The sequence below is a fragment of the Eretmochelys imbricata genome, chromosome 26 (assembly GCF_965152235.1).
Source record: "Eretmochelys imbricata isolate rEreImb1 chromosome 26, rEreImb1.hap1, whole genome shotgun sequence".
In the NCBI taxonomy this organism is placed as follows: domain Eukaryota; kingdom Metazoa; phylum Chordata; order Testudines; family Cheloniidae; genus Eretmochelys; species Eretmochelys imbricata.
In genome coordinates, this window is record NC_135597.1 from 11435338 (window position 1) to 11447403 (window position 12066).

Here is a 12066-nt window from a genome sequence, read left to right on the forward strand (position 1 = left end):
AAAGCTGAATCTAAATTAATCCTAATTGTTTTCTAGATTTGCTATTAGTTCTGCTTCTGGTGGTCAATTTCCTCCTCCTAACTCTCAGCATGGAAAAAGAATGACCTTCAGAAATATATAGTGTGTGTAGCTTTCTCCTCCCCCTTTAAATCCTCTTAAAACAAGGATTATTTAGAATCCTTCCATTATATGCAGACCCATATGGCTCTATAGGCTTCGTGTTACGATAGTGCTTCCATTCTTACCGCCAGTTTGCCTTTCTGGTGCACATTTTGTTCATTTTTATGAACAGTTGTTTGCAACTGGTAACATAAGAGCTGGAACTCTGCTTATCTCAACAGAATTGGGGAGTGTGGAATTCATGCGATAAACTGGGTTTCAAATAAAAAAGGCTATTTAATTGAGATGGGAAATCTTTGGATAAGAGGGCTTACAGTACACACAGTTCTTTGGGTTTGGATAGATTTGAGCCACTGGTTGGAGCTGGGAGTCAGGACTCGTGGGTCCTTTTCCCAGTTCTGCAACTGACTTGTCCATTGACCACAATGGGCACTGGATCAAACCCTAGCGGTGTGTGACCTTAGGCAAGTTGTTTAACCTCTGTGTGTGTGTCAGCTTCCTAATTTCTACCTGGATATTTAAAACTACCATGCAGGGGTACTGAGATTTAATATTTAAACCTGCTTTGAGATCCTAGGATGAAAGTTTTCATGGATGTTCAAAGTATGATTGCTGCTCCTACTCCTGTACGGTTTTGTTGGGGAAAATACTTCCATCCATCGATACCTGTATAGATCAGGTGTGTGTATCTATTGCATTATACATAAACTTAGATATCTTGGGTGTATATATGTGTATAGTTAGAGATGATCCTTTCTGAGCTGAAAACATAGGGATATGTCCCAAAAGCCATTGACTCATTTAAAAACCTGTAGGTCTCTTGCATCTTTGACTCTGCCCCTGCAGCTAGAAACTGAAAGATCTTCTGTGTCTCTCTTGACTGTTTAAATCAATTTGTTGCTTGTTGTATTGTTTCTGACCTGTATTTGAAATTTTTCCCTAGGTATTTTACTAGCTGTGTGCCATGCCTTGGAGAACACAACATCTGCCTTGAGTGGTAAGTTCACTGATGTAATATATTAACCTTAGACCTTGCACAGTAATTTCAACCATATCTTCTGCATCCAGAGCTCCGAATTAGCTCTCAGCCACCCCTTCTGGTTTTCCTAATCATACCCAGTGGTCCCCACAGATGTTCTCATCATGCCTGTACCCTGTTTCCTGGCCCTCTCCAGTAGTCCTCCAGCTCAGATGCTTGGAAAATGCCTCGGCCATGGGGCTGAGATCTGTGCTTGAAAGTGCAAAAAAATCCAGAAACGTTTCTGGGGTTATCTTACTGCATGTAATGTTGGCCTCTTTGCCAGGGCATAACTTGATTCTTGTTTAATGCCCTACCATCAATGTATTACTCTTGACCATGTTAATAAGTGGATAGATCATATGTGTGATTTGGTAGGGCTGGTTTAAGAGGACCGCGTGGAAGAGAGGTCATTTCTTTTCTCTGCCTTTCATTCCATCATATTGAGCGTGAAGCCATTGCGAGAGCAATAGCGGAGAGAATTCACTTTAGTTTGTGCACTGCTTATCCAGCCCATAAAGGTCTTAGCTTCCAGCCTGCTGCTAGCCATTTAAATAACCAACAGACAAAAGAGTCTTTTCCTATGCCCTGGCTCATAACCAAGTGCTGACTTGTAGTGTAGTGAAATAGGGTCTTCTCCAGGGTGCGTGCTGGTTTGTACCCATGAGCAAACAATGCTGTTGCTAGTTCTTTGGGACCATCGCTAATGTATTTGTACAACACCCAGCACAATCCCAGTTGAGGCTTTTGATAGCTACTGTAATGTTAATTACAGGGTCCATGCAGAGCCTTGCTGGTCAGTGTGGATAGCATGCTAGTAGTCATATGTGTAAATGATCCCCCGGGATGTCGCCTTATTCCATTGTATCTGTGTCTGGGTGGTGCAAAGAGGGGATTGGGTGAGTACCTTCTTTTACATGAATGCATCTTTTAGTGGGCTGGTTAGTGTGTGTGGCTACCCTCTGGTGGATGGAATCATATCTGCTCAACTGCATGTCATAGTCCTCATACTGCGAACAGAGATTCTTCATGGCTCAAGCATTAAGTGCCTGTGTTTATATTGGATTTGTTAGATTTACACACTGAAAAACGCTTGGCAACTGCTAGCGCCATTCCTTCACAGCCTTTAGAGTGGATCTGAGAGGGACTGAGTTGTCAAGTTCATATCTGGGTCTGAACTTCCTCCAGGTTCTGGTGGAGAGTTGGATCCCATCTCCTGGGTCCAATACTGTCTAGTAGACCAGGATAACTGGTACATGGGAGAAGTGTTGCGAGCTATGGCTGCGGTTGTATGCATGCATGCAATGGCGTTCTCGGGAATGTGGTATTTTTTGCAACACATATTTTGCCTTGCAAATAGGTGGAACGTGGGCCAGCCAGACACCAGTCTCTGTGTGTGAGATACTATTGCTCAACAGCCACCTTTCCAAATTCCCAACAACTTCTCCATTCCATTCTCTGCCTGGCCTTTTCTCCCATAAGGCACTGGAGTTGTGCTAAAATTAGAAAGCTTATCTCTCTTGTGCAGGTATGTGTTGCCTGCTCCCAAATTGCTGTGCCCTAGATACTAAATGCATTATTCTCCTTGTACTTCATTTTTTATCGCCTTGACTTCAGTGGAGTTGCCCTCTATTTTATACTGGCATGAGAGGAGAGTCCAGTCCTACGTTGCTCAAGTCCTCGTATCTCTCTGCTTTGTTTCGTCTCATGAATTTGGAAAGGAAGCGTTTGGTGCCGGTTCAGTTGGTTGAATAAACAGCTTCTTTCATTCCACCCGGGCGGAATGGCCCAGGGATGAGAATGAGCTGTGGCTTTAGAATGACGGGGCTGTCCAACCCAAATCAAAACTACACCCGTGGTTTTTGTGCCAAATTCTAATCATTGGCCCTTCGCGCTTCTTTGGTTGTCCATGTGGGGCTCTTCCTTTCCCTTTACAGGGTCCCGCAATTGAGGTGGGTGAGGAAGGAGAGAACTTCCTGTTTAGATGTTTGAGTCCACTATTACTTGTGTTTTCCCCCATTTGTGGCATCCTCCTGTCGTCTTGATTCTGCACCTATTGAAGTTGGGGCAAAACTCCCATTTTAAACACTTTAGGTCAGGCACGCCTCTCTCGTTATATGCGTGTATGGTGCCTAGCCCAACAGGACGCTTCTTGGGGCCTCTAGGCATTACCATGAGGCAAATAATAAGTAATTTGATATAGAGATTCAAGGATCACTTATCTCTGAATGACCATTCATAATTTATGGGCTCTATTCTATCTGAGAGCACGCTTTGCAGGGCCCAGCAACGGAAACACGCACTGCAAAGGGTGGACTTTGGCTCTGAGAGGTCACTGCGGGTGCGAGATGAGGTGATGTTTTGTTGTAAAAGATTTCCCCTCCCCATTTGTGATGACTGCCTTCTAATCCCTAGGGAGTCCCGTCTGCGTCTAAGCCGCTGGTTTTTCCGTTTCCTAATGGGGACGTGAGAAGCCGTGAAAGGCTTTAGAGCCAATAATGGCACAGAGCTCAAAGCCCAGATCTAACACGTGAGAGGTGGTTTCTGGGCTCACTTGTGCCCGTCTGGTGGTTGTGCGTGCTGGTTTGTACCCATGAGCAAACAATGCTGTTGCTAGTTCTTTGGGACCATCGCTGATGTATTTGTACAACACCCAGCACAATCCCAGTTGAGGCTTTTGATAGCTACTGTAATGTTAATTACAGGGTCCATGCAGAGCCTTGCTGGTCAGTGTGGATAGCATGCTAGTAGTCATATGTGTAAATGATCCCCCGGGATGTCGCCTTATTCCATTGTACCCATGAGCAAACAATGCTGTTGCTAGTTCTTTGGGACCATCGCTGATGTATTTGTACGAAGCTGGGGGGGGGGGGGCGGGCGCACAGGGGAGGAGATTCATTGTCTACACAATAGCTACAATCCTGCAGGAGATCTCAACCTGAATAAGCTGATTTTTAGGATCATGTAGATCTTCCATATGGAGTGGAGGCAATTTGCCCCAAAAGAGACCAATCATCCATAGATCTCGCCTGCCTGTGATTTGAAGCAAACTCCAAAATTTACTGTCTAACACAACAATCAAGAGAGCCCCTTAAAGTTCATGACAGCCTGGTGCAATTAGCACAGGGTGGCCAATCGGGAGCCAGCAGACCTGGGTGCTATTCCTGGGGTGAGTCACCATGTCTCTGTGCCTCTGTTTGCCCTCCCACCTTGTCTGTCCTGTCTGTCAGCTTCTTGGAGCAGCGTCTGTACAGCGCCTCGCACAGCAGGGCTCTGATCTTAGTAAGGGCTTCTGGGTGCTGCTGTGATGGAAGTAATAATTTAACTTGGGGAAATGCCCTCTGGTGCCTGGGCAGCATTTGGTCAGAAGGGGAGACAGACAGGACATCAGGGGGTCAATTCTGTAGGCTGAAATTCTATTATGGGGACTGCCTTGCGAGGATGGAGAGCATTGTACTTGGAATCCCAAGTGACTCAAGGTATGTCTACATACCCAGTGACCCTCCCAGCCCAGGTCGACAGTGATGTCAATGACTCGTCAGTGCCAAGTCGCTTTTGAAAATGAGACTTGTCCTCCTATGTCACTGAGGTGCTTTTGAAAATTCCACCCTGACTGGATCAACGCTGCCACAATATCAAGGGAATGCAGTAGGGGAAAGAATTTAGTACCTTACCTGCCCTACTAACTCAGCCATAGCTTATTAAAACTGAAGGGATCTTAAAAATCCCAACCTGCTCACTTCCTGCAGAGGTCTGAAAGTGGACATCCAGAACAGACTAGTCAATTTCACCTGGTGTACTGTCAGTTTCTAGTCCACTTTGTTTTCATTTGCACTAAACCAGGTCTGCAATGTTGGGATGCAGAGGGACTGTTTTTGGTTTTTAAAAACAAATGTTGCCTCTTGAATGCAAGAAGAGGGTTTGATGGAAATATTCCCCCCCCCTTTTTTTTTAAATGTAAGTAAAAGTGTAAAGACCTCCTCCTCACACCCACAACTTGATTTGTAGGTAAAATTCAATTGAACATCTTTCCTTTAGTGTTTTTTTTTTTTTTTTTTTTAAATCTCAATCAATCTCTCTTTAAATCAGCATCTAAATTTTGAACATGCATATTTTAGCATTGGTATTGTGGTAGCATCTAGAAGCTCCTGTCATGGCCTAGGTCCCATTATGCCAGGTGCTGTACAAACCCAGAACACAAAAGATGGTCCTTGCCCCAAGGAGCTTGTTTTGTTTTTATTTAGCTTAAAATTCTGAAGAAACCCTACAAACAGGGTTTGTTGTTGTTGGGTAATGGATTAGTAGCATTGTTCAGGAAGGGTGACGATTAATAACAACACCTTATTGTTACATAGTATCTTTCTTTCTTTAGGTCTCAAAGCATTTTACAAAGGAGGTCAGTGTCCATATCCCCATTTTACAGATGGCGAAATTGAGGCACAGGGAGAAAGTAACTTGCCCAAGGTCACACAACAAGTCACTGGCATGGTTGGGAATAGAATTCAGGTATACTGAGTCCCAGATTAGTGCTCTATCCACTAGGCCATGCTGCCTCACTCTGCAGTTGAAGGGTTGGAAATCTCTCGAGTGTTTGGTCTCATGAACATTCTGGTCTGGGTTTGTCCCTAGGCTGGGAACATAAGTCTTTTAAAAACTGGTGTTTTATTAAATTCGGTATTTAAAAAAAAAAACCCACATGCAGAGCTTGCACAAACCCCACTGCTGCTCGGTCCTTCCAGAGCAATCTCCTCTGAGCCGCTCAGCAGACTTCAGATACTTTAAGGGACAAGGCTCAGGTAAATCGAATCCTGACTATCCCGTTTTGAGCGTGAGACTTGCACACTCTGGATTTCAAGTCAGAATTGCGGGGGGCGGGGAGGCTGCTTAGCTGAAATTCCCAGACTCGGACGGTTTGCTCGTCCCTCGTAATAGGTCAGCAGCAGCTGTGCGTAGCTAACAGCGATTGCAGTGTGCCCCCACCACGGACAGCTGGTAAAACAGCTTCCTGCGTTTAGGGTCGGGCAGGCTAGCCACAAGAAGTGTAAGTGGGCACAAGGTGTTCAGGGGTTGTTTTGTATTAATTTAATGGAACCCTTATGCCTAGGAATTGGAATATGAATACGATTCTCCTGTTTTGTTTTCCACTTGTGCAACCCAACTGATTTTCAGTGAAGCTGCTCCTGGCTTACACCTATCTACCTTACAATATTTTCATGTACATTTCAGCCACTAGGAATTCTTGCATCCACGACCCAAAAAAATGTATAATCCTTAAACTGTACCCAGTGAGTGGGAAATCCTCATTTCATTACAAAAAATTTCACAATCAGTTTTTTCCCCCCCAGCAGAGACCTAATTTGAAGTGGTGCAGCAGCCTTCCCATGTGTGTGGTTTACCCCAGTTTGAAACCAGCATGAGCTGCACTGGCATCTACACTAGAAGCTTGTGCTCGTACGGCTACCCCAAGAGCTGGGAGCTTGAGACGAGCAAGGCCCAAGAACCAAATTCTACTTTCAGTGGCAGTCAAAAGCAGAGCTGGGCAATAGCTGGCTCCACGGAGTCGCCCCAGGCTTCTGAGCGAGAGTGAGTGTAGATGCGATCAGAAAATATGCAGAGCAAGGCTAAATGGACTTATGAGTAATCAGGTAAGGAAGGGGATAAAAATACAGCCAAGATTAAGACCATGTTAGATAAGGCAGCTAGTAAACACTGGCCGAGTGTGAGCGGTGATTAGAAAAGCTCTGCTTATGCAGAATATGCTTTTTTTGCCTGCCTGTACCTTTCCTGTGCCATTAGAGAACAAATGATGGGACAGAAGAAATCCTAAGGGGTGGGGGGTGATATTTTCAGAGGTCCAGGCGGCCGGTAGGCATCCAGTTCCCACTGGTCGCCAGCTAGGCACCTTGAAAATCTCCCTTATCAATCATTAGGCAAGACTAAGAAATCCGAACTTGTAGCTCACGAAAGCTCATGCTCAAATAAATTGGTTAGTCTCTAAGGTGCCACAAGTACTCCTTTTCTTTTTCCCCAAAGATGATACGTTACCATGCGTGCAATTGGAGATCCCAAATGGAATGTAGGAAGGACCATATCGGATCAGACCAGGGTCCGTCTAGTCAGTGTCCTGTCTCCAGCAGACACTGGTACCAGCTGCTGCAGAGGAAGGTGCAAGAAAGACTGCAGTAGTCAGTTTAGAATAACCTACTCCCAATAGTTTCAGTTTGGCCTGTGCCCTGATGCATGAGAGGTTGTGTCCTTTCTGCAACCTCTGTGTGTATTTTTAATGTTTATTCTTATAATTGGATAGACCGTTTGAGGGTCATTGCCCTTAACTCTTTCCTAGGGCATGAAATCAAACACTTTTTTTAATGTCTGTGGGTGAACAGCAGAAATAGTTTTTGGGTTTTTTTTCTTCCGCTGCTGAAATCAGACTTTCTGTACCAGGCTCTGCAATGGGCAGTGTTTCGGAGCAAACTCAGTCTGGTCTCTGAAGATGGGTATTGGAAGCAGGGTGGCCTACTGCACAAAGCACTGGATTGAGACTTGGGAGACCTAGGTTGAGTTCCTGGTTCTGCCGCTGGCCTCCTCGGTGACCTTGGGCAAGCCGCTGGACCACCCTGTGCCTCTGTTTCCCCATCTATAAAATGGAGACAATGATTCTTATTTCCTCTGTAAAGTGCTTTGAGCTCTACTCATGAAAGAGCTCTAGGTATTACTGTTTTCATTTCCTTGGTTTCCAAAGACTGGGATGCATAAACATTATAGATAAAATCTGGCCCTACTGAAGTTGATGGGAGTTTTGCTTTCTTAGATATCTATCTCTCTCAAAATATTGCTTTCTCAGTAAGGAAGAAGGCCCTATAGTTATCAGTTTGGGTCCCCAACTGGAGATACCATAAAGGGCTCTGAATTTCAGAGAGAGAGAGTGCTGAACACTTTCTAAAAAAAAAAAACCCCAAGCGTAGACAAGCTGGCCAAGTCTATCCATACGGCACTGCAGAGGTGCAGCCATACCGATGTAGTTGCAGCATGTCTGGTGAAGATGCTCTATGCCGAAGGGGAAGAGCTCTCCTGTCGGCATAAAGAAACCCACCTCTGCGAGCGGCATGAAGACGCTACCTTAGGTGTAGTTAATCCACCTCCCCACGAGGCAGTAGCTAGATGCACGCAAGAAGCCCTCCCAACAACATAGCACTGTCTACACTGGGAGTTAGATCAGTATAACGGCATCGCTCTGGAGCGTTACACCAACGGACATTTGTAGTGCAGGGTCTTAAATGGAGCACCCAAAACCACCAGTTGCTTTTGAAAATCATGGCAGGTGATTTGGTATCCACTGCCACCCTAACCCCTTAATGCAGCTGCCAAAGAACAAAAGCAAGCCACAGTGGGGAACGAATCCTCTGCTAGAGTCTGCTGTCTGCCTGCTTGCGATGCAGCTGAAGGAGGATGACACTGGCTGCCTTTCTAGGGAGAAAAGGAAATGTCTGTATAATGACCTGGCTCCAAGGACTGAATTGCCAGCCGTAGGATGTTGTGCATTAGACGCACTACGGCTCCTGCACGGTCTCTTAGTTGGCAGTGCTGATTTGCATTGTAACAAATCAATTTACGCTAGGTCAGTTGCTTCATTCATAAAACTGCTACAATAAGCTGTGAAATCTGAAAAACGAAATGATTCTTTTCTCTCCCCCCTCGCCCTCCCCGACCCTTTTCCCAATAACTTTCCCATTTGACAGAACCTCAAGTGGGTTTTATGAATGGGCTGGAGTAGAGTTTTAAAAGGGCTACAAACATGTCAACGTTTTCTTTCTGGCATCTCTGAAGCTTAAGAAATACAGCTTGTGCATAGAGCAAATGTGTAGGGGGTTTGTCCTGTCCTTTGGCCAGAATGATGGAAACTTAACAAGCCAGATGTCGGTTTTGTTTTTTTTTTCTTTTTCATGGTTTACTTGTGTTCAAAGCCCCGGGGGGGGGGGATGGACTCTGGAGGGCTTGTAAGGGGCCAATTCATCCATACCTGATTATTTATCCAGTGCCACGTTGAATGGCATTTGTGTCTCTTGGAAGTTATATTTGTAAATATCGCTCCTGGCCGTGGAATAAAACCTCCTTTCTAGGCTGAAGGGATTTGGAGTTCAACTGAATGAAAAGTGTGTGTAAAAGGAAACTCTGTGCTCTGAGCAGAGGGGAGAGCTTGCCCCTGAGTTTATGTAGCCTCACAGTGAAATCTCGCTGTGGGACAGACGTTAGCAAAGCAAAAATCTGAATCTCACTAAGAAAACAGTTTTTAAATTTTAGAAAGAGGCATGAACCAAGTTTCAGTTTGCAGCTGAACTTCACAGCTCCAGCCCTTCTCTGATATGGGTTGATCCAAAACCCTTTTCACAGATTTCCTTCTGGTCTCAGGCCTCTGTGGTCATTCAGTCTGACCTCCAGCAGAACACAAGCCATAGAACTTCCCTGAATTAATTCTTGTTTCTGCTAGAGCAGAGCTTTTAGGAAAACATCCCATCTTGATTTAACAATTGCTAGTGGTGGAGAATCCACCACGAACCTTTGTAAATGTCTTATCTTTAAGTTCACTTTATTAATGGCAATAAGCAGGGAGTGGCTTACGTTGTGGAGTAGGAGGTTGTTCCTTTTACTCTTTTATATAGTGATGCTAATCTTAAAAAAAGAGAGGCCTTGTGGGTAAGGCGTTGGACTGGAACTTGAGAGACCCAGGTTCAGTTCCTGGCTCTGCGACAAACTCCTTGTGTGACCTTGGGCAAGTCACTTCACCTCCCTGAGCCTCAGTTCCCATCAGCTGAAATCAATAGAGCTGTACTCATTTACACAAATTGAGGGGCTGGTCAAAGGTAGTTTCAAGGTGATTGTTACTTCATCAAGAACCTGAGAGAGCCGAAGGAATGATCGTGTAGGTCCTGTGCCAGCATTAGGCTTTTGTTATCACGCAACTAAGAGACCCATTCTATTCTAAACCCTGCAATGTCTCCCTTTGCTCTTAATCACAATATTATGCTCATTAAGAGCCTCTTCCATCTGAGGAACTCAAAATGATTTGCAAGCAACAACAGGTTCATCCTCTCCACCCCCATGAGTTAAGTAGTAATAGCCTCTGTTGTACAGATGGGGAAACTGAGGCACAAGAGCAGTGATTTGCTCAAGGTCATAGTCCATAGCGGAGCCTTATGGTACCCATCTGCTAGAGAAACCAGGATATGTGCCACTTTAGGTGTCTCAGGATCTTAGAGGGAAAACTGGTGAACATTCAGCTCTGATTAAATCTTTTGACAGTGATTTCTCCACAAATGCCCCTTTGGCACTATGCAAACAATGTCAGTCATGGGAAGCCCCTTTGCAGTGTTGAGCAGGTGACTTGTGGAAATCCCTAAAGAGGGGAAGCCATGGAAAGGTCTTGAAACTGCATACAGCAAAGTGGTCTGTTGTAAGATGTGCTGCATTGATCATGCTACCCACAAAAAATATCCAGGAGGAGAGAGAGAGGAATCCATTCCCTGACTGAGAAGTTATTGCAGAGGAGGAAAGGGGGTTAGAGGCAGGGATCAGATAGCTTAGAAGTGGGGAATTTTCCCTGGCTGGTCTCAGTACAAGCAGACTGCTCATGCCAAGGATTTGTGATTTAGTTTGAGCTGGCAAGGAGGAGAGTGGGGTTTCCACGTGGGGGGAGAGAGAGAAAGAAGCAATGTTAAGCCTATTTTGGTACGCTGAGTTTGAGCCAATGGAGCCGGAGATTAGGATTAAATGGTAGATTTGGGAATTGCCTGTGTGGAGGGGCATTGGTGCAGATTGTTCATTGTGAGCAGTATCCGCCTTCCTCTGAAGCATCGGGTACCAGCTGCTCTAAGGCGGCTATTGGACTGGGTGGGCTACTCGTCTTTATTCTAGTGGGCCAGTTCCTGTATTGCTATGAGTAGCTTAAAACTAAAGGTGCAAATGAGGTCACCAAAGTCCTGATCCAAAATCAGTGGAAGGAGTCCAGGCACTTCAGTGGACTCTGGATCAGGTCCCAAGAAAGGGAATATACCAGCAAAAGAGGGGAGAGGACCCAGCCAAAGGGGAAGGTGAGGGCCCCCTGGCGGGGGGGACGGGGGACTTGAAAATAGAAAACTCAATAAGATCTCACCACTGCAAGGATTTTCCCCAGACTCTGGGAATCAGCCATGCTGTGGGTCAGTTGGAAGGGGGAGAATGAGGTGGAAGGAAAATTAAAAACAGGGGCAGAAGGGAGGTCAGAAATGTGTGTGTAAAAGCAAAGGTGGTTGGGAGCTGGAATACATCCCAGTGATGTTCCTCCTCCTGCTGCTGCTCCTCCCTCTCATAAGAGGTGGTCTGGGAACGCTGTCAGCTGTGGGTACCTGGAGTAGGCACGCTGATCTCATTTTGCCAAGGGTGCAGGCTCAACGAGGCAAAGCCTCTTTCTTACTCTTTCCCCGGCTGGGGCATTCTTGTAACACTGAAGCATCAAGGGCAATGCAAACGTTACAACACAATTGCAACAAACTGTCTGTCACTGATGCGATTGCTTAGTATTGTTTGTCAGTGGACAGGCTGCTTTCTTGAGTGCTGAGAAAAGGTGCACAGAGAAGAGATCTTTGGCTATCACAGAGCACTTTGCAACATCTTCAGGTCAGAGCATACTTTCTAGAGAATAGGCCCATTGTAGACTCCCCAGAAATTTGGAAATCAGCAGTTGAGCTTTGCTTCTGGTTCTTCTCAATATATTGGGCCAGTCCAAAGCCCTGGGATGTAACTCTGCACCCTGACCTTTGGGAAGGTTTTAGATCTGGATGAAACTTTTGGCTCTGGCATGTCTCTGGTATTTGCACCAAAGCTAACACCATGATTGCAGCTTGGATTCAAACCTAGTTTGACTGTCTAGCCCAAGCAGGGCCAGGTTCTGC

The 12066-nt window shown here is 45.5% G+C and overlaps 1 protein-coding gene across 1 annotated transcript in view; it reads left to right on the forward strand.

Annotated features, from left to right (window-relative positions):
- Window positions 1–12066, forward strand: part of TGFA (transforming growth factor alpha) — a 40566-nt gene that overhangs the window by 11988 nt on the left and 16512 nt on the right. Inside the window, exon 2 of the mRNA XM_077805560.1 lies at window positions 1064–1117. Coding sequence (XP_077661686.1) covers window positions 1064–1117 — 54 coding nt within the window. The remainder of the gene's footprint in view (window positions 1–1063; window positions 1118–12066) is intronic.